Genomic DNA, 24,865 nt, shown 5'->3' on the forward strand with positions numbered 1-24,865 from the left:
CTGGTCCTGACGAGGTCAGTGTTTATGAAAGGAAAAATGTCTCGTAGTTTCTGTGAAGACATTTTCGAAAAAGACAAGACCAGTTTCCACCGACTGTGTTTCATAAGAAGAAAGGGGCGGAGCTTATACTGAGACATCCACTGTCCACCACATGATAGCCACGCCCCAACGCGCCCGATGCTATTTGAATCAAAATGTTTTACAAAATGGACGTCATGCTGGTTTGAAGAAGACCAGAAACTGAAGTTTCTCATAGACTTACATACATACAAGTGAGTGAGTGAGTGAGTGAGTGAGTGACCTTTAAGTGGACTGAACCACCCTCAGGGTGCCTGTGTGTTTTAGGACAGAAGACAGAAAAACTTGTTCAGGGGCCAAATCTGCTACTGCTGCTGCTGCAGGAGCAACATAAATATGCTAACTAATTAGCGATAGCATTGATTTCCATTAGTACAACAGCGGCGAGGCTCGTGGTGGTGAGTAAAGTGTGATATACAGCACACGTGTATATTATGGATCACGTCAGAGCAGATGAAGAAACCAAGTAAGTTATTGACTGAAACTGGACATTAGCCAAAAACTAGCTAACCTTTATTTTCCTAATGAAATGTTAGCACGGTACTAATGAAGAAATGAAGTACAGGGCAAAGTGTTTTTTGTCTTCCAGTTGAGGAGTAGGAAAAAGAAAACACCTTCAAAGTAAAAGTATCTCTGGCTAGCCTTTGTTAGCTTAGCCATGGTTAGCAATACCAGTCAATAACAAAGCCCTACATGGTATTTAGCTCACACAAACAGCGTAGCAACATGTCTACAGATAAAAATTGAACAGTACTATGTGTACGACTGATTTACTGTGAAACAAATAACACAAAAGTGCGATTTACAGTAAAAGTCGCAATGTGTTTTTTGCAATTGCCATTTTGTGGTTTCCTTTGATTTTACAATTTTTTTTTGGAAGTCCAATCTGAAGGGTTGTTCAGATTGAGATTTCCGACAACAAACTAAGACATTCCGACCTGTGACTACAACTGGAACGCGGCACATTTACACACAAACAGACGTTGACCCAAAACAACAGGGTTCCCCCGGTGCCGCAGAGCGCTGCAGAGGAGTGACACGGAGCAGATGGTTCTGCAGCACTGTGGTGAAAAATGAGTCCGTCCCTGAGAAAAGTGCAGGTGGATTATTAACGAGAGGAAGCCGGCGACTCACTGCACGGAAATCAGACTTTCACTCAAACAGACCCTCGAGTCCACGTGTGCGGGAGCTTTCTGGCTCTTTGACGAGTTTGTATACGTAAGCAATACACACACACACACACACACACACACGGAATGCAGTGCTGTTGTATTTAATATAACATCACTGTGATGAATATGAATCTGGGGAAATAAGGCATTTACGTGAAATGTTCAAGCTTAAATATTTCACCCATGAGCCGTGGATACAAGAAAAAGCAAAAAGAGTTGTCAATCAAACGAACCAACAAATGCATTATTTACTAAATGAAGAGTTTTATATAATCTCATGATTTAGATGCCACTCTTTACGTTCCGCGGCGACCAAGACTAAGACGATCCAGGCGAGATCACACGTAACACGATTTCAGGGAAGAGATTCCAGGGATTTGGGATCTCACAGAAACTCGCGTGATTTAATCTGATGATGTTAAAATCACGTCCGTTAATCCCTCGTACTACATCTAATAATCTGTTCAAATCAGACTGAAATCGGAAAACACCTGCGATCATCAGAAGAGTCAGATTAGATTGGGACTGAAATCAGATCAATTATCCTCTGATGTGGGGCAGACTTCACTTGATGACAGATCCAATGTAACAAAAGCCCAGGATTAATAAAGTATTTGAAACTCTGTCGTCCCCAGAAACATGAATAATCTGAGGGTGAAACTGAAATATCAGCTACTTTTCTCCTGATCCTGCTTCCTGCAGCTTCAAACAGCCGATGCAGTGGGAGGACATTGATTTTAATCTAAAATAGCTCTCAGTGTATTTTCCTAAATGTCACATAGTTTTTAACAAGTAGTCTCTGGTGCAGTGAAATGTCACGGTCACGTTCCTGGCTGTCACAGAGTTTTAACGAACCTGTCTCGCCACACCGTAATTAGTCGGACACTTCCTTTTCTCCGCGGCGCCTCCCTCCCTCCCTCTGCGAGCTCTCTGTGGTTCAGAGGCGTCAGAGGCCAATTTCACACCTGAGAGGGAACCATGTATCTCTGAGATGAAGAGGAAGTTAAATCATTATTCATTCGCTGCAACGTTTGGACGATGAAATGTCCATTTTCCTCGCCAACAGCCGGTTGATCATTTTGTCTGTGTGCACTCAGCAAGAAGGCCTTGGGTTCTCATTGAGTAAAAAATATGAATTTAATCATTCAAAAATATTGTATTGATTTTTTGTTTATGGGCGGCCCTTAGGAAGCGGCCTGCTGATTGGCTACTGAGTTTTGGAGTGACGGCTCAATTGACCGTAAGTCGCCACAGGCTTGGAGTCGCTCGTTCCCTGTTGACATCCGACAAAATAATTGTAACTATCTAACGTTTAGAATCCGACAAATGTTAGATAGTTACAATTATTTTGTCGGATGTTGACGGGGGAAACTTGGGGAACAAGTTCATATTGGTCTTGTATGCTGAATTCATAGGGCACTTTCTGTTTCATGGCAAATGGTCAAAATTCGCAAAAACGCCGAGGGTTGCCGTGGCAGCGCTATTTTAAAATCTGCAAAACCTTTCGACAACTTTTCACCTTTGATGTGTCTAGTACAAATTGGCACGTTTTTTTTATGTCGGTACGACAAACACGCTCAGGCGACTTCACTCATTTAAGTAGGTCAGTGGGACTCAATTTTGCCCTTGAGCAACGCACGGTTCCAGGATCTATGACAATATCGCATTTTCTTCAGACCTTTCAAGAGTTTTTATGCACGTTAACCCCCTCAAAAATGACCGGAAAGCCACGGATAGAATAATAATCTGAAGGATAATCTGATAGGCTCCTCGCACAAATTCGTGCCAGGAGCCGTTCTTGGCCCCTGTCATTCGCGGCTTGGACGCTAACTAGTTCTTATCTCCAAACTCTTCATGGTTTTTATTTTATAATTTCCCCCCAAACTAATAAATGAGGACAGGACAGCGTCTTCTCTGGGGAAGGAAAGATAAGTCGTTTGTAATTAAACAAGACTTTGGATGAAATGGAGAATTGATCTGTGGCCGTGCAGTTTAAATGATGAGCAACAGTCTTTTCAATGAAGCCTTTGATTTACTGTCTGAACGACTTCACTGGAAAAAGAAATGATGAAACAAAAGAAAAAGTCATTTACTCACAAACAGCGTCAGTCGTCAAACATTCTCACATGAATTTTAACTCGTGTTAATTTATGCTGCATTACTTTTTATCCTTTTTGTTTTCTATTATTTCTCTGCTGTTGCAACAGCTGAGTCATTTTCCCCCTCGGTGGATTCATTACAGCTCTGTTCTATTCTGATCTGGTCAGGGGCTAAAGAAGGTCGGGAACCACTGGCTTAGAACAACTGCTGATGAACCTTAGAACAAGGGTTGGCCTTGTTCTAAGGTGGCGGGCCAACTCTTGGAGACCTGCTTAGTATCCTGTTCTTCAGCCAGACAGAGACGCCCCAGAACTAGACTGGACCTGGACCTTCATACTGCAGGATTCTCTGAACAGTGGAGAATGTTAGTCCCTGTTCCAAGTGATCTTAGTCTCCACTTCTTCTGCAAATGTAGTCCACATGATGTGACCAAGAGAGGAAAGAGAAGACGATAGAGACCAGGAGCAAAAATGTTCTGTTGAACCATGGACTACGGTGTTTCATAGGAACCGAGTCGCGTGACACTGGGAACTCTTTCGGGTGCGTTGGCACCACTTTTCCCACTTAAGCCCCGAGCCGTGATATAACCAGTGAAAGAGTCCCTCGTGCAGAATTTGCAGCGAGACGTAAATGCCACAGAATGATTTTGAGCAAAAAGAACACACTTGGCCAGCTCGCTGAATACTGAATATCGTAAACGTTGGCCTGTGCCCCGATGAGCATGCTCAACATGAGCGGCTGCTCGACCTTTTCTCAGAAACAGACAGAGGCTGCCAGCACCGAGACAAGGTGAAGGGCAGGAGGGAATCGGGCCATAATTTAACAGCCAAAGCAAATTAAATCACTGTTTTACATTCTCACTCTATACCACCGGCCTCATTATGATAATACACTGTATGTACCTTGAAGTTGACCTTCAAAGCCCTGTGGACGGCGGCGTGTGCAGGATACACCCTTGAATCGCGGCTCTGTGCTGTTTAGCCCATTATGTGAGACAGACGGTGATGGAATTGGCCTTGAGGCTGGCAGATGGTTCCCCGTGGATTAACTCTGAACGGAGTTTCATCAGCGCTCTGGTGTGACCCAATTACACGTCCAAACTGACGCGAGATTGGTTTCATGTGTATTCCCTCTCACAGAGCAAACACGAAAAAAAACCGGGGACGGGGACTTCTGACCGTTTGATCATTCAGTTTTTGGCTCATTCACACATTCAGTCACCTGCTCGCTATTTGCCTCGTCTTAATTGTGAGGCGGGACGGTCGACAGTGAAAACGTGGCTGGAAAAACAGATTTTAGCCACTTCAGAAAAAGGCTCACCCTCACCCAGGCTTTTTTTCTGATGTGGATGTGAACTCCCTCTCCTGAACCAAACTCCATTGAGAAAATCAACAATTTTAGCTGCTGGGAACGCAGGAGCTGCTGGTCTATTGCTGCCTAATTTAATAAATTTGTGTCACTCAGTTAATCCAAAGGATTTCAAACCCCCGAAATTCACAAATTATCACATTTGAACTCACTGATGGAGGCAACAGTGTATCAACAACTCCTGTGTGCTGTGATGTAACATCATTGATTTTCTCTATGGACTTTGGTGCAGGGAGAGTGGGTGGTTTTCAAAGAAATGCAAACAGTCAGACATTGTTGTCTAGCAGTGAGATAAAGCAGAGACCACATTCTTAAGATATCATTCACTTAGTATAAGGTAGAATTTTAGATGGTGAGCCTTTTGTTAAGTGTCTTAAGTACTTTTACTTTGAAACAGATGTAAAATCCAGCAGATTATGCCTCCATCTGCTTTTGACACAGTTGTTTTGTTTGCTCACTTGAAAGACACCAACGACAAGAGGTGTAAGTGCAGCCTCCACCTCTTTGTCCTCCTCTGTGTGTCTCTCTCTCTTTGTCTCTCTTGTTGCTGCAGACATAAATTAGCAGTTGTCCACCAGTACACGTGTAAGGACATCGTCAGCAAATGCAGCGCATCATTAAATATTAACTGCGAGTCACTGCAAACAAATTCAGGTATTTATGTACAAACTGACACTGGACTTCAGGTTGTGGAGAAATGTGAGGCTCAGCAGTAAAAACAGAACTGGAGCGTGAAAACCGGAGTAAAGAGAGGAGACAGCTGTGAACAGAGGGTTCTCTCATTCTTACTGAACTGTGACGCCAGCTTATCCCTCATTGTCATACAGCGTATTTAACTTCCTCACTTTGTAGGTCACCAGAGATTAATAATCACAGCTATATAACTCCAGTGAGAAACATAATGTGTCGAATCCACCGATTTCTAAATTTGGCCATTTAGTGGAGACACCACTGCTCATTAACTATGTTTTAATTAAAGTATATTGCAAATTTGAACAGGAAATTCCAGAATGAGACTAGATGATGTAAAAGTACATTTTCCAATCCAACTTTATTTGTAAAGCACTTTATAAACAATCAGAGTGGACCAAAAATACACAATAAATTAAAGACAGAATGAATAAAGGACATAAATCTTGCACGAGGCAATAAAATAATAAAAATACGTGTAAGAAAACTAATTTGATGAGTTCATAGGGCAAAATAAATATGGTAACAAAATAAAAAATAATAATAATAAAAACGGAGGAATGTTTGAATTGTTCACCCCTCCCCCCCAAAAAAGAGACTGCAAAGCTAACAAGATAGACAGACAGATTGAGACTTAGTCAGCTAGCTAGCTAGATACATAGTCAGCTAACTAGCTAGATACTTAGTCAGCTAACTTGCTAGATACTTCAGCTAACAAGAGACAGATAGATACTTTGTTAGCTAACAGGATAGAAACAAAGATAGTCAGCTAGCTAGCTTGATACTAGTCAGCTAACTAGGTAGATACTTTGCGAGGTAACAAGAGACAGATAGAGACTTTGTTAGCTAACAAGATAGACAGATAGATACTTTGTTAACTAACAGGATAGACACAAAGATAGTCCGCTAGCTAGCTTGATACTATTCAGCTAACTAGCTAGATACTTCGCTAGCTACCTAGATCAAGGTGTCCCGTAAATGCGACATACTTTCGAGAAATCCTTTGTGTTCATACAACAAACCTCACTCTGAGGGGGAAGACGACGACAGAGAAAGAAAGTGACGGCAAATGCGAGAGCAACAGAGGTGGGCGGCGCTATGACATCATTATTTTCCAATAAAACGCAAGATCCATTCGGCTGTTTTTAAAACGCTGGTCCAGTGTGGATAAAAGGGAGATACGATACAAACATTCTGTGTACGGATAAATTGCTGAGGCCACACCTTTTGACGTAGAGAAAATCCATTGATAACTTTTAATCATTAACTTTTGTTTGACGTGGCTAGCTCAAACATGCTAGGACAAGTTTGTTCTAATGCAGAGTAGCCATTTTTGTTTTTCCAAAATGGCCGACTTCTGGGTGGGCGGAGCTAATGGAAGTACATGAGAAGTTTGTTTTGAATCATGAGAGCAACAACTATGTGCGACTTGGATACGATAGAAAAAATCCAAAATTGTGTGTTGAACGCAATTTTGGCCACTATCTCTCACGTCAAAAATTCCCCCCAAAAAATCCTTTGGAGTTATCCCAACAAATTCACCAAATTTCGTCTGGATCCGACGACTTTTGTCTGACCATGACCCGACTTCTGGGGGCGCTATAGAGCCCTGGGGCTATGAACATGTTTGTGCCCTATGCCACTGTCACATTTTTCACCGACCCTGCCTCCGTGTCAATCTCAACTGGTTTTAGGCACGTTAACCCCCTCAATAATGAGCGCAACGTCAGAGAAAAATATTAATCTAATTAATTCAGAAAAATAAAGAGATTTTTTTTCAGAAAAAACCATAAAAATGGAAAATTCCCATTCCAAGTGACTTCAATCTGTTTCTAAACTCCTGTATTTCACTTTCAGTTGTTTTTTTTTATTACGAAGTTGAATTTTATCACTGTTGCATCAGCCGAGAAAAGGCACCGATTCTTCCACGTCTCTGAGACATCGTTGTAAAAAGTTAAACACAGAGACGGGTTTAAGTAGAAAACTGTACATTCTTCGAGGAGCTTGCATTCGATCTGCAGGAAGACTTAGCGTTGCTACAGTAAGGGTGCAGGGATTTGTCCAAGCAGTTAAAGGTAAAGGTGCTAAATGGCTAAAGCGTAGGCACTTCATAAGGAACATGCAGGTGACGATCGTTTTCTCACATGATTTATGCTTTTTAACGCAGATCACATTGTGCCGTTTTGTGTTTTTTCCATTTTAAGTGCAACAAACATGATGCATTTAATTAAATGTTTCCGCTCCCTGCGCTGCCTCCATGGTACGTAGCCAGGAACAGCTGATCACAGACGGATGCATCTTGATTTAGACGCGCTCTGTCGCGTCAGTGGTAGTTTTTGTGTTATATCTAGCAAGCGTTTAAGCTTCACATGCCTGTAATCAGGGGAAACGAGCAGTGACCATGCAACAGCAAGTCAGGGAAACTCAAATTTTAACTAATTAACTGCATGTTATCGCAGCAATATCATTGGCTTTTACAAAATTGTGTGGTAAGAAAATGACACGTTGTCTCCAGTCGAGACACTGACAGTTTTGTGCAAAGGCCGATTCCACGGTTTTGCCCCAGGACGTTTAGGATTTGGTCGTGGGGCCTCACCTCCTCTTCACGTTCATCCTCCAGTTTGTAAAAACATAAAGGGAAAGTGCGGTCAAGTCAAGGCTGGCATTCACTTGCCATGGCTGTGCTGTCAGTCCGGCACAAATGTAAGGCAGGCCCGAGGTACGTGGATGCAAAAAAGTGTATGTGCTTTACTCTGTGTTTGCAGTGGTGTCATCCCATCAACGGCCACAATGTCTTTCTTCTTCTACTTATTCCATATGTGGACAAACATAAGCAAAAGGTTTTGTATTGTCCCACCAATAATTGTCCTTCTGGATGTGAAGGATTCATGCACAAGCCTAGTGTACAGGTACTACCAAGAAAAGGGTCTTTTAGTACCAGAAGGTCATTCCAGCTTTACCACTCCAGAGTTTCTTCTCTACAAGGAAAGAGTTCCGTGTAGAACCAAAAAGTTCTTCTATCTTGGCCTCTTCAGAGTTTGATCTCCACAAGAAAAGAGATCCGTGTAGTACTAGAAGGTTCTTCTGTCTTTACCACTCCAGAGTTTCTTCACTACAAGAAAATAGTTCCCTGTAGTGCCAGAAGTTTCTTCTGTCTTGACCGCTCCAGAGTTTCTTCTGGAAATCATACAGAACCTATTTAAGGTACCATATGACCTAGTTCCAGGAAGTATCAGGAAACTATTCTCCCATCTTGTGCCACAGCGGAACCATTTTTGGCGTATTCAAACTTCTAAAAAAAAAGTTCTGTACCAAGAGATTTCATGCACTCTTTTGTGCTTTTCCATCCTTTGAGAATCTCTGATTGACCATGGAGTCACCAAGGTTTCATACAGAATCACTGCCTCACTAAAGAACCCATGGAGAACCATACTTTTGTTCAGACCAGAGGCTTTGCTGGTATTGTCACACATGGTGGTCCGGTGGAACATAGTCATACAGCAGTACATGGTACCGTCAGTCGTCCAGGTGCTGTTCTTCCCATGTGGAGGTGGGGATGGCACTGTAGGGGTCCATAATCACCTTGGCACAGCGGATGATCATGGCAACCAGCAGCAGGCAGAGGAAGGCAATGCAGGCCAGAGTCAGGCCCTGGTCCACATCCACGAAGGCCGGCTCCGCTGTGCCCTCCACCTCCATGATGGACGTTGTCTGCTGTTGTGCTCACGCTCCCCCACACGCCCTGCTGTCATCCTGAAGGCCCGGCTGCAGATACACAGACAGACAGAGAGAGACGGACAAGACGGACATTAACTCACATACAAGAGAGTAAAGCTGTGTTCCATTTACATAGAAACTTGGAAATCGGAACTGGGAGTGACGTCACACCCAAGTTCACCACGTTAGCTGTTGTTAGCAATACCAGTTCCTACAACACTCTACATGGTATTTTGTGCACACACAGTGTAGCAACATGTCTACTGCTAATGTCTACCGAGTTGCGACTGTCAATAGAATGCAGTATAAGTATATACTCAGTCGTACAATCGGACAACTTACAGAGTCCGATGTATACATGTGTACGCCTGACTCCCCCGTAGGTGGCGCTGTATCTTTCTATAAGCTAGTGCGTATTGAATCAGTTTCATGTTGACCTTTACGTCACAGAAAAACAGTGAGATGGCGAATGGGCGGCGTTGTGGTTCTGTATGCCGCAGTTTATATGTCGTGAATGCCTATACATGCAGGAGTAATCAGACTATGAATCGCATTATTCAGATATGTTAGTCTGACTAAGACCAGCTCGATTTTAGTCAGACTAACATGTTTGCATGACATCAAGAAAACCGAATTATTGTCTTAGTCCGACTAAAATCTGACTTTTGAACATGCATGTAAACACTGACTGTGGATTCATGATAAAGGTTTGAATGTAACAGACGTGTTTAAATGTTTCAAGTGAACTCTTTTAAGAGCAGATGCACCTGACACAAGTGAGACTGAAAGTCTGTGACATGAGCTCAAATTTATCTGTGCTGTGCAGAAACGAGTGCACAAGTGTAACTCACGATCCGGGCGACTGGTTGGACTGTGCGCTGCTGTCTTCACCTCTCTGTCTCTGTGGACATGAGGCTGAGAAGCGTAGATTTTCTCACCGGCATCAATATTCAGAGAGGATGTGAGTGTGCTGTGCAAACACCGAGGGATTAAAGTCTTGTTGTTGTTGTTGTTTTATTGTGATTCTTTTGTCTTGACTCAGACGGCTCCATAAATCCACTCTCTGCTCCGCAGAGATAAGCTGCGTTTCTCTGAATGAAGAACTACAGCGACGGCTGGAGGAAAGACTTGTCGTCTGTCCATGTGATACCTGCAACATGAAGTGAGTACAGTGGAGCCTGGTCCTCTTGGCGCCCGATTGAAAGAATCTATTGTACATGGTTTAAAGTGCGCGGCTTAAGTGTTTTTTACTCATTATGCAGCGTGTGAGGCACAAAGGGGGTTGAATACATGTTGCATTCAAAACAAACATATTTATTTATATTTTATATATATTTATATTATCTAGTTATCGATCATATTCTGTCTGTGTATAAAGTACCTTAAAGGTGATACTTGAGTAAAAGTACAAGTATGTTCGCAGAAAATGACTCTGGTAGAAGTTGAAATTAAGTTTTAGATTAAGTTTTTTTTTAAAATGAGGCGTTAGGATTGAGCCATAGTGGCTCAGTGGTAGGGCGAGTTGTCTTTCAACTGCACGGTTGTGGGTTCAGTTCCTGGCTCTGCTCGTCTATATGTGTCCTTGAGCGAAGACACTACGACGTGTGAATGGGTGAAAACTGTCGTGTAAAGCAGCTCATCAAGACTAGAAAAAGCTCTATATAAATACAGACCATAATACCAACTCTTCTTCTGATTTTATTTGGTAGTAACAAAGAGAGTTAGAGGGAATGTAGTGGAGTAAAAGTACACAATTAAGTATTTGTACTTGTATATAGAAAAACTAAGGAGTTCTCCATCATCTCACGTCACATGGTGCGAAAGCCTCAGGACATCTGTGTGTGCGTGATCCCTCCATCCTGCTTGTGCCATCATGAGGTCATGAGGGAGGAGAGAAGAAGTGAAACCCAGCTGCTGCACAGGCTCCTCCTTTTTTCTTTTTTTTTGTACATGTGTTCATGCATTTTTTAAAAGCACTTTACTGTGTTACTTTAGAATAATGTGCCCTCGTTAAAAGTCGGGGACGTGGACGTTCCATGATCGTCTTACTTCTTCTGCCATTAATCCGCCGAGTTCTTCTCACCTCAAATGTCTGGTCTGTTTAAGGTAGAATAAGAGTGAATATAGAGTTACTACATTGTGACCGTTTATTATCTCTTACTCTGTAAATGATTAGATATTATAACGCATGTGTTGCAGAGTCACTTAAAACTTTATTTCTTATCCAAAAGTTTAGTTTGTCTTAGTTTTTGATGACCTGTTTCATTTATTTAATGTTTAGTTTATACATTATTTCTTTATGAAAATTGAAAAATTGGTAACTGGTTAAAAAAAACAACATTATTTATCATTAAATGATAAATAATGGGAAATCAAAGGGAAATAAAAGGGAAATCAATACTATCAGCATCAATTATCGGCCATGGAAAAACCAATACTGGTCGACCTCTGCTGCGGTAAAGCTCCAGCAGTTGATGTCACGCAATCCCATCATGCAACAGTAGGGACTAAATGATCTTTTTCTAGTCTGGATGACCAATCAAAGCTGCTGTATAACTACAGTTTTTAAGTGTCTTGCCCAAGGACACATCGGCATGTACACTTCCAACCCACAGCCTTCAAGTTGAAAGACGACTCGCTCCACCACTGAGCTACTGTATATTATGTCAGGACACTCGTCTCTCCACTGGCTGTTTTCATAAAACGTGAAGATGATGTATGGATGTTATGTCCTGGGACACCAGAACGGTCAGGGACAAGCAAACAGGGGATGACCAAAGATCCAGAGAGACGGCAGAGCTGAATCACAAGCGTTTCCTCTGAAAACATTTAGAACTCAAGTTTTTCCTGCATATCTTGGTGCTGCTCATAAACAGAATCTATGTTCATATTATTCCATATTTCACAGGTTTAATATTAAAACACATCAACGTCAACCATTGACCCTGTAGGACAGGCAGTTAGGAGAGAGATTAAGGGAGGGATGTGAGACGCTGACAGTCACTTAAATTCAATGGCAGTGTTAATGTTGCAGAAAGGCTGTACAGTCAGCAGAGAGGAGCGGAGGAAAGAGGGGGAAATCTACTTAAATGTATATAAATAATTCAGGATTTAGAGTCAGTGCTGACTCCTGGAGTCTAGTAAATCGGTTTGGCCAGCAACCGCGATACAGCCACCAATGCACTGTAATACTGTGTGGCAGCTGTCATAATCTCCTTTATGTCTGACAGAAGTGCTCGTTTACACCAATAGCTGCTTGTAGGCCAAAAGGGAAAGGAATTGGGTGTGTCACCAGAAGGTTGCCTGTTCAATCCTAGGACAGGCCAAGGGCTAGGGTGCCCCCGAGCAAGGCACCCAATCCAATTCAACTGGCCCTGACAAAATGGATGTAAGCTCACAAATGTGGCTCAAATATCCTCAAACAAATGTGAGCCAGTCTATAAAAACTGGTTTTGAGAAGTCACTGAATCCCCGAGCCATACCAAAATAATGAGCCCCAACCGTTCCGTTCTTTGGTACCCTTCCCTTGGGATGACCATCTCATTTAAGAGCACCTTACTTTTGTCTTCTTCAGAATCAATAAAGTATCTATCTATCTATCTATCTATCTATCTATCTATCTATCTATCTATCTATCTAAAGGATGCAGTGTCAATGGAGGATACAGCCTGTTTGGTTTAGTACATCGCTATAGTCTCCTCAACCTCGGAATAGTCTGGAAGGACTCGCCCAAGGATCTAAGGCTGCAAGGTGGCTCGCATGGGATCAAAGTTTTCTGGGTGAGGTGGAGAACTTTTTGAAGTAGCTGCCTAACTTATATTGTTGTTCCTAGCTAACGTAACAAGTCTTGGATTTGATTTTGTGTCAGTCGGCTCAAGAGATGAGACCTTAAAACAATCGTATCTAATTCTGGGGAAGATGATCATATCAGTGCTTATGAAGTTAAACAAGTTCAGCCGAGCTGGACTTTTTTTTCAGAGGGTGATTTGATATTTGAATTTATAGTAGCCAAAGCTAATAGGCTACAAAATGAGCAAAATGTAATCCTGTGTGTGTGTGTGTGTGTGTGTGTGTGTGTGTGTGTGTGTGTGAGTGTTTGACTGACAGCCTCGTAAATTTGCTGATGTTTGAATCCGAGCGGAGGTAAGATTGTAAAACGGAAAGTCAATTTGTTGGGAAAAGATGAGAGAGAGAGAAAAGCCGAGAGGCTGTGTGTTATCACGTCAGCTGTTTTATAAGGCGACGCACAACCAACGCTCCTTTAATTTACTGTGAGTGATTAACACACTGCTATCACACACACACACACACACACACACACACACTGGTTTGCACAGCTATTCTTCTGAGGACTCTGCATTGACTCCATTCATCCGAACAGCCTAAACAAACCTTCATCACTAACCTTAACCATAACCTCAATTCAAATCTTAGTCCTGAACTTAACCAGTTAATGACCTTCTGCCTCATTAGAACCAGGTTCTGGTCTCCATGAGGACTACTGGTCCTGACAAGGTCAGTGGTTATGACAGAAAAAACGTCCTAAAGAGGTAACAAATACAAGAACACACACACAAACTTGTTTTTATATCTTAGTAAGGACCCGTCATAGACATAATGCATTCCTAATGAGTCCCTTATCCTAACCGTAACCATCACAACTAAGTGCCTAACCCTAACCCTTACCTTAACCCTAACCTAAGCCCAATTCTAACCCTTAAACCAGGTTTTAACCCAAAAAAACCCTCTTTAAAGTTGTGGGGAGAAAAAACAGTTTAAAATAAAAGTTTGTTCAATCAGACCAAAGCCTGTTAAACTCATAATATCACGATGTGACTGTATTAAAATAACACATGACATAATTAATAATCAGCTATTTTGACATTTAGTTCTTTTTAAATGATTAAAACGAGCTCTCTGCTTTTTTTTAGCTACTAAAATGTAAATATTTTTTTTGCTTCGTATAGCAAAGAAATCATTACATGGATTAATCTCGGTTTTTGGACAAAATGACATCAAACGACGACTCGTCGATTAATTGAGAAAATAATCGTCAGATGAATAATAACATCAGTGTGGACATAGAAGGTGTTTAATGAGATCCCACAGCTGCTGTATTTGCCTCATTGTGTTCAGTGGAGCCAGATGGGAGGAGGAAAAAGCTCAGGCACAAGTGGCTTCATTCTCCCTCCTCCTCCTCCTCCTCCTCCTCCACTGCACACACTGTTTGCTCTTCACTCCAGGGTTCAGCCTTTCACTCACCCTCACCATTTTCTCCTTCAGCCTGAACACAGCTGAAGTGAGAGAGTAAACGACGGAGGTGAACGTGTGAGAGTCCAGAGAACAACTGACCTACAGTGGACAACTGTAGCTCTACTACAGCCTGCAGCAGGAACATGGGGAACCTGAGCTCAAGCTAACAGTGAAACAGCAGAACAACATGTGAATAAAACATATGAAGACTATTCAAACAGAAGTGAAACTCACTACACAGGGAAATACTACAAAATAAAACAGGAAACAATAAGTATCTAGCTAGTTAGCTGACTACGTATCAATCGGTCTGTCTATCTTGTTAGCTAGTGAAGTATCTAGCTAGTTAGCTGACTAAGTGTCTATCTATCTATCTATCTATCTATCTATCTATCTATCTATCTATCTATCTATCTATCTATCTATCTATCTATCTATCTTGTTAGCTAGTGAAGTATCTAGCTCGTTAGCTGACTAAGTGTCTATCTATCTATCTATCTATCTATCTATCTATCTATCTATCTATCTATCTATCTTGTTAGCTAGTGAAGTATCTAGCTAGCTATAGCTAACTATCTATCTTCATGACAAAGACAAACAGAATATCTGATGTCCTCAGTAGCTCAGTAGCTAAGTCAAGTGAACCGTTGGACAGTTATGTGATGGACAGTCAGACATTCCTTAATTGCATCTATAGATAATAGAGTTGCAGATATTTGCCCTATTCGGACAAGGATTCTTTTTCTCAGTGATTTCAGTCCCGTCTGAATGTCCCATGTCGTGTCAATAATCATTATCACGAAGCAGCGTCGCATGCACCACTCAGTGTCCGGGAAGTTGGGATGAAGTTGTTTGTGCGTAGCCGGGTCTGGGATCACAGGGTTCACTACCCCCCTCGCCCTCCCGTGTCAGGGCCTTTGTCAGCTCCTCGGGTTACTGGGTAGGGTGACAGAACATGTGCCTTGTCTGGGGGGGGGGGTGTCAGCCACAGCTGGAGAACATGGGACTGATCGTAGCAGCGGCTCCGCAACTGGGCCCAATGAAGTAGTAAGTCTCCTAGGACAGTTATTTAACTCTCTCAGTTGTGATTATCCCCTTAATCCATGTCCTGTGGTAAAACTACATGACTCCACCCCCCCATGTAGAACTGATCCTGTCCGAATAGATTGAAGACCTACTTTTGGCTGTGGCGAGAAACGCGTGGTAATACAGTACACACACATTTTGGATTTTCAAACGATGCAAAGACCAAAAATCTCACAATGTAAACCTAGCTAAGAGTTTCATGCCACATTTAAGTGGGTCTTTCATATTTAGCCAGTTAACTCTTTAAAGATAACAATTACAGAAAACTTGAAATTGCTTAATATCAGTATTTATTGAACAACAGTGTGTGTGTGTGTGTGTGTGTGTGTGTGTATTTTGTTGTATTTGTTACCTCTTTAGGATCTTTTTTCTGTCACAAACACAGACCTTGTCAGTAGTCCCCATGGAGACACAAACCTGGTCCTAATGAGGCAGAATCTCATTTCTGAGGACCTGGTTAAGTTTAAGAGTAGGATTTGAAATATGGTTAGGTTAAGTGAAGGTTAGGGGTAAGGCTTTTCCTAGAATGATAGTCAATGCAGTTTCCTTAAAATAATAGCTGTGTGTGTGTGTGGGGGGGGGGGTGGGCCTTCGAAAGAACTCAACTATCACTAACTGCATAGTTTTCTTTCACACATCATTGCCTTAAATAAAGCCAGTGATCTTCTACAGTTTAGGAGAATAAATATGAAGTCTGTCATTATTTAAACTGCTGTAGGATAATGAAGTAACCACCTGAATGCCAGTGATTTGACCAACAACAACAAAAAGCCCTGCTTTATGCTTTGGTCTAGTTTCTGTGGTCGTGTGCAGCATCCACTGACAGGAAGTGTAATTTGTTTAAACCAGAATCTCCTCTCATAGCAACAACCTCTGGAAAGCTGCTGCCAGTTGAGTTCACCTGCAGAGAGAGAGCACAGCAGTCTGCAGAAAATGAACACTTTGTCTTACTGGACGGTAGAAAGACGAGGCTGTTCCTGACGGTTCTGTCCGGTTCCAGAGTAAATTAGCCTGCACTGGACTGGAACGCGTCAGAGCAGCTGACGGACATGATCTACACTGGCCTCCAGGTTCCATTAGTCTGCTTCCGTCACAGTTTGAGGTTGAGGGCGTTTTGAATCACTGCTCGGTTTATAATAACTCTCTGAATGGACTGTGTCGAAGCAGGCTTTTGTAGCTAATACTGTAAACACAGTCAAACTTCACACTTGATGGAAATGTTCTTGTTTGGTTCTTGTGAAGTTCAAGCATGTTCATGTTGCTCTGGTGATGAGCAGAGGGGTGGGAAGGTGGTTGGTGGGCTACAGCCCCGCAGGCAAAAACAAACACATTTATTTTGAAATCATGTGCAATATCATCATAAATATTAATCCAATAACTTTTTGTCACTGGACCGGCCCCTATACTGTCCAAACTTGACACTCAGTGGCCTCCAGGTCGTTTGAGTTTGAGACCCCTGGACCTTGTCGGAGAACCACTGCTAGTCTATTCAGAGTTAGTCTAGTCTCCTCCGCACTTAATCCAATCCAAATTTATTTTGTCCTTCAACAAGACCGTTAACTCCACGCTGATGATGGCTGTGCCAGCAGTGTGAAACGTGTATGAAAGATAAAGAAAATACAAAAAATGTGCTATATAAATACAGACCATTTACCAAAACTCTGTATTTATTTGTATTATTCTTGGTGGTGATCAGTAGCTTATAGTTCTGCCGAGTTTCATGTGTCAACACATCCTGGGATGTTCAGGCCAAATGAGTCTGGACCCCGGGCTTGCTGACCGGCCCTGACCAGCTCACAGTATCTGGTGATATGAGTAAGTTGCTGCTGAAATGTTCACCTCTAAAAACTCGTTTCACGCCTGTTTGGTTTTTTTGTGAGCGTCACAAGAGAGAGACAAGAGAGCAGAGCAGACGAATGGAAACAAGGAAGAGAGAAGAGGACGGTGAGTCTGACAGAATTGAGAGAATATGTGAGAAAGATGAAGTTTGATAGAAGAGCTGTTACTCTGTGTGTGGTCTATACAACCACAACTTCCTTCATTTAAAATATTGCAAGGCAGTGTAAAAAAAAAAGACAGCTTTGTGTCCGCAGTGGTTTCTGTTTGTCTTCAAGATGCAGCAGCAGCAGCAGCAGCTGGTGTTGTGTTATATAAACACACTTGTGTGTAGAATATGAGGCGAACGCTGTTCTCTGCAGTGATTTGATACAGAACAATACAGTCGCTTTGTGTCATAAATCAATTTGACATTTTTCCACAATAACCCTGTCCTGCATTGGTGGCCAAGAAAACAAAACAATGAAAGCAAAGATTTCAGGGAACCGATGTAAACGATGTCTTGTTTTTACAGTTTTAACATCATAACCACAACTTTAAAACGGTGGTCTTTTACAGGTCTAACTTTTAACGTGATTAAGGCTTAAGGAAAGAGTAAAAAATTAGTGACACTGTCAAAAATTTACAAATTATGAACATTTTTGTAGTTGTCATGTGTTTTTCTCTCCCAATTCCTGTTCCTGGTCATTTCTTTAAGTTTCCTACCATTTACCTAACCACACCCACTTCCTGTCCCTGCTGTTTTCACCAAGTCAACCTGCGTATATAAGTGGAACTTTGACCTGCGTTGAAGTACAAGTTTGATCTGTTTGAAGAACTTTGAACTGCAATTACAGACTTCCAAATGTGATTGGGAACTTCAAACTGTGGAGGGCAGCGTTGCACCTCTTCGTGTGCGGCCTGCCGGATGAAGAAAAACGCCACTGCCGTCCCCAAAATTCAGCCCCATGGAATACGGTAAACATATGGTCAACATGAGCAAAAAAGTCTCTTAGTGACATATTCTAAATCCAACAAAAAGTCTGCCATTTTTAATCTTGCAGTCATTTTTTGGCAATTTTACATCTTTGATAAAATGCCCTACTACAGTAGTCATGGCAACCCAAGTCAGAGGCAGAGGAGGGGCAGATTACAACTGTCTCATCTGTCCAGTTTCTTGAGTTAGTGGCAGTGCACAGTTGGGTTGGCGACCATCCAGTGTACACTAATGTCCCACTACCTACACAGCATCCCCCTCTGAGCAGGGAAAAAATAAACTGCTGCCACCTGGTGCCAAAGGAAATGTCCCAGTTTGAACAAAGAAATGGCACAAGAGCCATGCGGAGAAGTGCTGCGCTACTTAAACAGGACTGTCTGACCCAGGCCGAGGGTCAGAGGGGTCCAAGTTCATGCACAGGTACTTCTTAAACTCTATATGTAAAAAAAAATGCAGGGAAGTGAAAATTAGTATATAAAACGGGTACAAATCAAAAAACATGAGCGCAGAAAACATAAAAACTAGGAGCTGCACTTCAAATTTACAAATAAAAATCAACACATGAGCTGATGCGGCATATTAAAGAGTTGTTTATTTGTTTACACATTGCATGTTTAACTTATCCTGACCTGCCACTCCTGCTGCCACTGCCCAGCTCGAGCTGCACTTCAGATCAGATTGTTTATTACAATTTTGTCTTTCGGCTTCTACCTGCTTTTCAAGTGATCCGAATATTTGATTTGGCAGAAACCGCCTCGACACATCTCTGTCCATCTCTGTGTTCATCTCAGTCCCAGAAATTCCCTGATTCTCATGCACAATGTCGGCTCAGACTGTGAGTTAATCTCCCGCAGCTCAGTCATCGTGGGGAGTCGCCTGGATGTTTTTTGGGATGGCGCATTGTCATCTCTCTCGTTCTTAAACTTCGACTTCTTTAACTTGTTGTACTTGAGCTGAGCGTCAAGCTCACGCTGAAGAGCCAGCTGTGATTTTCTGACTCTGCCCAGTTCTTCGTGGAGAACTTGCTTCTCTTCTCTCTCCTCCTGGATCACAAGGGTCATCATCTTGATCTTTTTGGAAAGCTCAAGGTTGACTGAGACCAGGAGGCTGTAGAGATTTTGCAAATTCTCATTCTGTCTCCAGAGTAACGTGTTGTCTTCTTCAGCTTTCTGCTTCACCACCGTGATCTCCTTCACTATCTTCTGATGGAGGGCGTCCCACTCAGCCCTCGCCTTTTGCAGCATCAGCTCGTGGCACGACACATTGTCCGCATGAGTCTTGATTGCCTTGTCGAGCTGACTTTGAAGATGTTCAGCCTGCTGCTTCGTGGCCTCATACCTTATAGTTTCCTCCTGGTATGAAGCTCTGACTGTATCCAGTTCTTCCTGGACGATCCACTTGTCCTTACTCACCACCTGGTTCTCCTTCGTCATCTCCTCGAGCTTTGTGTGGAACTCGGGGTCAAATGTGATCTGAATGTTGTGCTGATTTATCAGCTTCGCACACTGCTTCAAATAAAAGGAAGACTTTTCATCGGCGGTTTTCTCAATCGTTGCCACCTCCTTTGCTATTATTTGACAGTGGGTTTCCCACATCGCCCTCCTGTTCTGCGCCATCACGCGGTGGCTTGACGCAAAGTTTGCGTAATCCTTGGCTACCTTGTCGAGATTACTCTGAAGCTGGTCAGCCAGCTGCTTCCATTTGAGGATTTCAGCTTTATAACACTGGGTGTCCTCTTGGTTTGAAGCTCTGACTCGGTCCAGTTCCTCCAGTAAAGTCAGTCTTTCCTCCCGCTCCTCTTTCATCTCATCGGCTATCTTCTTCAGCTTGGTGGAGAGGTCGAGGTTGACCGAGACCAGAACGTTGTACTGATTTTGCATGTTCTCACACTGTCCCAAAAGTGAGATGTTCTCCTCATCAGCCTTTTTCTTGACCACTTTAATCTCCCTCATCATCTTGTGATGGAGTGTGTCTTGCTCAGCCTTCAGGTTCTTCTGCCACAGCTCATGGGTTTCTGCCTCAAACCTTTGGATGTCCTCCTGGTAGGAAGCTCTGACTTTGTCCAGTTCTTCGAGAATGATCTGTCTTTTCTTCCCATGTTGCGTATCTTCTATCCTCTGATAGAGGGCATCCCAGTCAGCCGTCCATCTCTTAACTCTCTTTTTTGGGGGCATGATGTGTGTATATATATATATATATATATTTTTTTTTTTTATCACCTCTAAAATGAGGTGTTTAGTAGTATAATTTTTAAAGCTTAGTCACTGAGCAGATACGCCATTTGATATGTAGACTCTTGCAAGCAATTAAGCATTTGAATGTACTCACCATGGGTATTTATGGTGGTTAGCATGTTTCATGTTGCTGTACAGCCTCCTCCTTTGAAGTCTTTGATTAAAGGTTCCCAGTCACCCATGTAATCAACAGTTATCGTCTCTTCAGATAAGCAAGCGTATTGATTATTCTTAAAATGCCTTTAATGTTTGCAAGTTGATTTGTTTTCTTCTGTGGCCAGTGACCCCTAAAGTCTTATCCACACGTGAAACAGAACTTTGTACTTACACACTTTTTTTTCTTCCTTTTTCGTTCATAAAAACTTCCGCAAACACAGCAATGTCTCTTTATACAACAGTTCCCCAAGCAAACTGAACAGAGCTGGCATGTTCACGCCACAAATAAAATGGTTCGCAACCTGAAGGTTCGGTTAAAATGGTGGAGGAAATGAAGAACGTACAGACCAAAATATTTGGTGAGGGGGATTTAGGGGATGATCTTTTTCATATGTCGCACAGCTAAAATGACAGTGAAAAGCATCTTTACAGTTCCAGCATCTATATGTGTCACAAACACATATATTGTGAAAGACCAACGTATTACTGAAGAATTCTTGTTTTAAGTTGAGTATTTAGAGTATTTTAAAACTCCAGTGTATAAAATTTGGGTGAAAATTGTTTCATTTGTCAGAAATTTAATTGAAGATAAAACAACTGAAAGTGATTTTTACAAGAGTACAATCACCTGTCTCAGCATCGTTTGGGTTTTGATGCTAATTTGCTAACACATTTGGAAAGCTGTTGCAAAATTCTACACTAAATTGCTAACTTCGAACCTGGGATGACGAAGAAACCAGGTAAAGTTAGTGATTCAAACTGCCGATACTGACTGAGAACATTCACATTGTCTTTTAGCTGTTGTTTTAGTAGTAAGCCCCGAGGGATTCAACATGAAAAAAGGCATTAAAATTTGTCATAATTCATCGCCAAGCACTCTTGGTAACTTCAACTGACAGCGTAACAGAAATAGTTCAGCTGTTTTATTGAAATCCGAGAAAGTAACCTTGCAAAAAATCATTTAACTTCACTGAAACTTTCCGTGGACTCTTCTTTGTGTTTTCAGTCAAACCCCAACCTGTTTGCAGTCGTCCCTCTTTACAAGCACAAAGTCACTGTTGAGTCATGTGGAGCTCATAAATAAAGTTACGCACTACTGTTTTACAGTAAGTCACGAAACAACATCCCAGTAAATTAATAATAATAAAAATAGTATCGTGTAACGTAATCACCGAACAATTCGGAACGTCTACACTCCCATCAGAGCCCATCAAGACACTTCAGCACGTCATCCACTAACAAACTGGTAACTTGTCGTGCAGAGACGGAGAGAGAACCAGCCAGGGAGGAGGATTGGAAAGATTCTTACCTGCTTGTCTCACATCCTGCTCGGCTGCTGAACGTAGCACAGCTCCCGCTCTGCACTGAGGAACATCTGCGAGGCAGAGGGTGAGGGAAGGAGATGCAGTAGGGTGGCAAGATAGTGGAAAGCCTGGACAGAGGGAAGGTGGATGGGAGGAAGGGGGCAGATGGATAAAGAGCAGGGGGGAAAGAGCCACTGCTGGCTGCTGCATCCCCTCTCTGCATACTGAGCCCTGAAAAGTGAGCAGAGCAGAAGTGATGCACACATCCTCAATGCTCCGGCTCCACTCTCACTCTGTGTGTGTGTGTGTGTGTGTGTGTTTCCCAAGTACTACTCGGATTGTGGGAACATAAATCTGTTCACACAGCCACGTTATGGGGATTTGATTCCTTAAGGAGACAAAAAACGTGTCTCGCGAGTTGTCTTTTAACTGGTTGGAGGTTGTGGGTTCAATTCCTGCTTCTGCCGTGTCCTTGAGCAAAGACACTTAACCTCATGTTGCAGCGTGTGAATGGGTGAAAACTGTAGTGTAAAGCAGTTCATCAAGACTAGAAAAGCTCTATATAAATACAATGTAGGAAATACACAATTTATGTGGTAAAAGTACCCAGTTTATTTAGAAAATGTAGTAAATGTATCCACATTTATTTAGAAACTGTAGTAAAAGTACCCAACTTATGTAGGAAATGATGTAAAAGTACACCATTTATTTAAGAAATGTAGTAAAAATACACCATTTATTTAGGAAATGTAGTAAAAGTACACAATGTATATAGGAAATGTAGTAAAAGTACACAATTTATGTAGGAAATGTAGTAAAAGTACACCATTTATTGAGTGAAATAAATTTTAACTTTTTTAGGCTATTGGATTCATTCATTTTGGGGGTTTAGTTTAGTTTCATCATGTCGGGGTCCCCCCAGGATTCCTTGGCCTCCCTTGAAACGCCTCTGCTCGGCATTGCATTCATCACACCAGTCACTGACTGTGTAACATTAATTTATTCAAGCAGCCTTAAAATCTCGCGGTGCTACCTCTCAGACATCTTGCATTTTATTAAGTCTGGTTCTGGGCGCAAAAGCGACACAAACATAGATGTTAACACGTTCCACGTAAACTTCAGCTGCGCCTCTGACTGAATCCTTCCTCTCCGTTTTCGTGTCCCCGGTGTTAGCGGATGTGAGGCGGTTGCTCGGACCGAGCCTCGCGTGCCAGTCCCGCCGACTTCAGTCGCTCTCGAACGGGGGCTGTGCGAGAGCTTTGTGCGTCATCTCCATCGCTGCCGCTGCCGTTTCTCCGACTTCTTTTTCTCCGCTGAGGCAACATGGCAACTCCCGCCGCCGTCAACCCCTCCGGTGAGTCAGCGTGTTTAAGACTGTGGTTGAAGATGGAGTATATTGTTTTATTTTAAACAAAATAGCTGCATGGAAGAGGCAGAGTGTGTTTTATTTATTTTTTTGTTGTGTTCGGAGCGGGGGGCTGAAGCGGCGGCAGGCCGCCGGAGCCTGGCTCGCGCATCCATCCCCCTTCCCCCCACCGAGCTGCCGTTGACAACAGCGCTTTTCTTCGTAGCTCTGCGGCCGAATTCACGTCAAAAAACCCCTCGGTTGTTAGGTTTATAAACACATTTACAGTGAATTCACCACCGCTGCTGTCGCGTATTTACTCCTAGCAAAGCTAAGCTAGCTCTCCCCCTCACTCTTTTCATTACAAAAGGTTTATTTTTTTTGCATATCGTTGCTTTAGCCACATGTGCCCTTCATTAATGTTGTCCGGAACGTTTGCTGTCATGTTTACAGCGTCACCTTGACACGAGTGTCTAATATATCTAGTATTCGCCTGTTGATTCATTGTTTTACATAAAACGCTAGAAATGATTCGTCCCTGCTGTGTAGTGTGTACCGCTTACATGGGCACGTGCCAAACCCTGTGTAAAATAATCCAACGATTTCCTTTACCACATTTTCCTGGCTTAACATGTGTGCTACATTTGATAAAATGGGCATTTTATCATTTGTTAAAAGTCATATTATGATTCGGCATGGAGCTAGTATGAGGAAAAACAATGGGTATTTGAAATAATTGCCAAAGTTGACTGTTATTGACTGGGTTGTGTAGCTCTTAGACAGGAGGCGAGGACCTGTGTGAATCGGCCATGAAAGTTTGTAATAAAGTGATATACGTGACCTTTGGTGCATCACGCATTAACATTGTTAGTGTGCAACACATCACACATGCAAGCTGTGTGGTTGTCGTGGTCAACAAGAAAATATAATTTGTGAAATTAAAGTAGTCTCGCGTGGTGATTTTGAGTTACAACTGAGGCACCTGTGGATATTTACTTGTTATGGCTTCTGTTGTTATATCGTGAAACTATTTAATTATATGAACAGAATAACTGTCTTCTTTTCACCATTTTGATGCTTAAGAACATGGTAATTAAAAACCTTTTTTTTTCTCAATTAAACTTTATTGAAATAAACTAGTTGTAGAAAATGTTCACATTCTGTTCAAGTTATCCTTTACATTCCCTATTTACATACGCTAGCAATGTTTTACCCCTGCTTTGTATGTGGGCTTGAATAAACAGAGCCAAATATGCCAAACCCTGTTCAAAAAATCCACCATTTTCTTATGGCACATTCTCTTGGCTTGACATGCGTGCTGTGGATGACAGAACATATATTTAGCAATTCCTTTCATGTCGTGTTATAAATCGGCATGTAGCTACGATGTGAAATTACAGCTAACGTTTGCCGTTGTTGACTGGATCCTTTACCTTCTGAGGAAGGAGGAGGAGGAGGAGGAGGACGTCGTATATGTAATAAAAGTGTGTATTTGATTGAAATACACAACTCTTTTTGTGTCACAGTCTGCCGATTTAAATCACATGGTG

At 42.2% G+C, this 24,865-nt stretch overlaps 2 protein-coding genes across 5 annotated transcripts in view; one reads left to right on the forward strand and one right to left on the reverse strand.

The window, feature by feature from the left end:
• Positions 1 to 7,729: 7,729 nt before the first annotated feature.
• LOC131459170 (cortexin domain-containing 1 protein-like) lies at positions 7,730 to 22,201 on the reverse strand. The gene is made up of 2 exons (XM_058628653.1): positions 21,976 to 22,201; positions 7,730 to 9,173 (listed from the first exon to the last, which is right to left on the reverse strand). The coding sequence occupies exon 2, from the start codon at positions 9,105 to 9,107 to the stop codon at positions 8,925 to 8,927; it is 183 nt and encodes a 60-aa protein (XP_058484636.1). The 5' UTR covers positions 9,108 to 9,173; positions 21,976 to 22,201; the 3' UTR covers positions 7,730 to 8,924.
• Positions 22,202 to 22,952: 751 nt separating this feature from the next.
• Positions 22,953 to 24,865, forward strand: part of arnt2 (aryl-hydrocarbon receptor nuclear translocator 2) — a 59,462-nt gene continuing 57,549 nt past the window's right edge. For 2 of the 4 annotated variants that reach the window (XM_058629089.1, XM_058629090.1), the window contains exon 1: positions 22,953 to 23,324. In XM_058629089.1, coding sequence (XP_058485072.1) covers positions 23,294 to 23,324 — 31 coding nt within the window. In that variant the 5' untranslated portion in view covers positions 22,953 to 23,293. The remainder of the gene's footprint in view (positions 23,325 to 24,865) is intronic. The other 2 variants (XM_058629091.1, XM_058629092.1) reach the window with 1 other exon arrangement.

Source organism: Solea solea, chromosome 5, assembly GCF_958295425.1.
Source record: "Solea solea chromosome 5, fSolSol10.1, whole genome shotgun sequence".
In the NCBI taxonomy this organism is placed as follows: domain Eukaryota; kingdom Metazoa; phylum Chordata; class Actinopteri; order Pleuronectiformes; family Soleidae; genus Solea; species Solea solea.

Coding starts and splice junctions, on each gene's coding strand:
- LOC131459170 (XM_058628653.1), bottom strand. CDS start 9,107: ATGGAGGTGGAGGGCACAGCGGAGCCGGCCTTCGTGGATGTGGACCAG.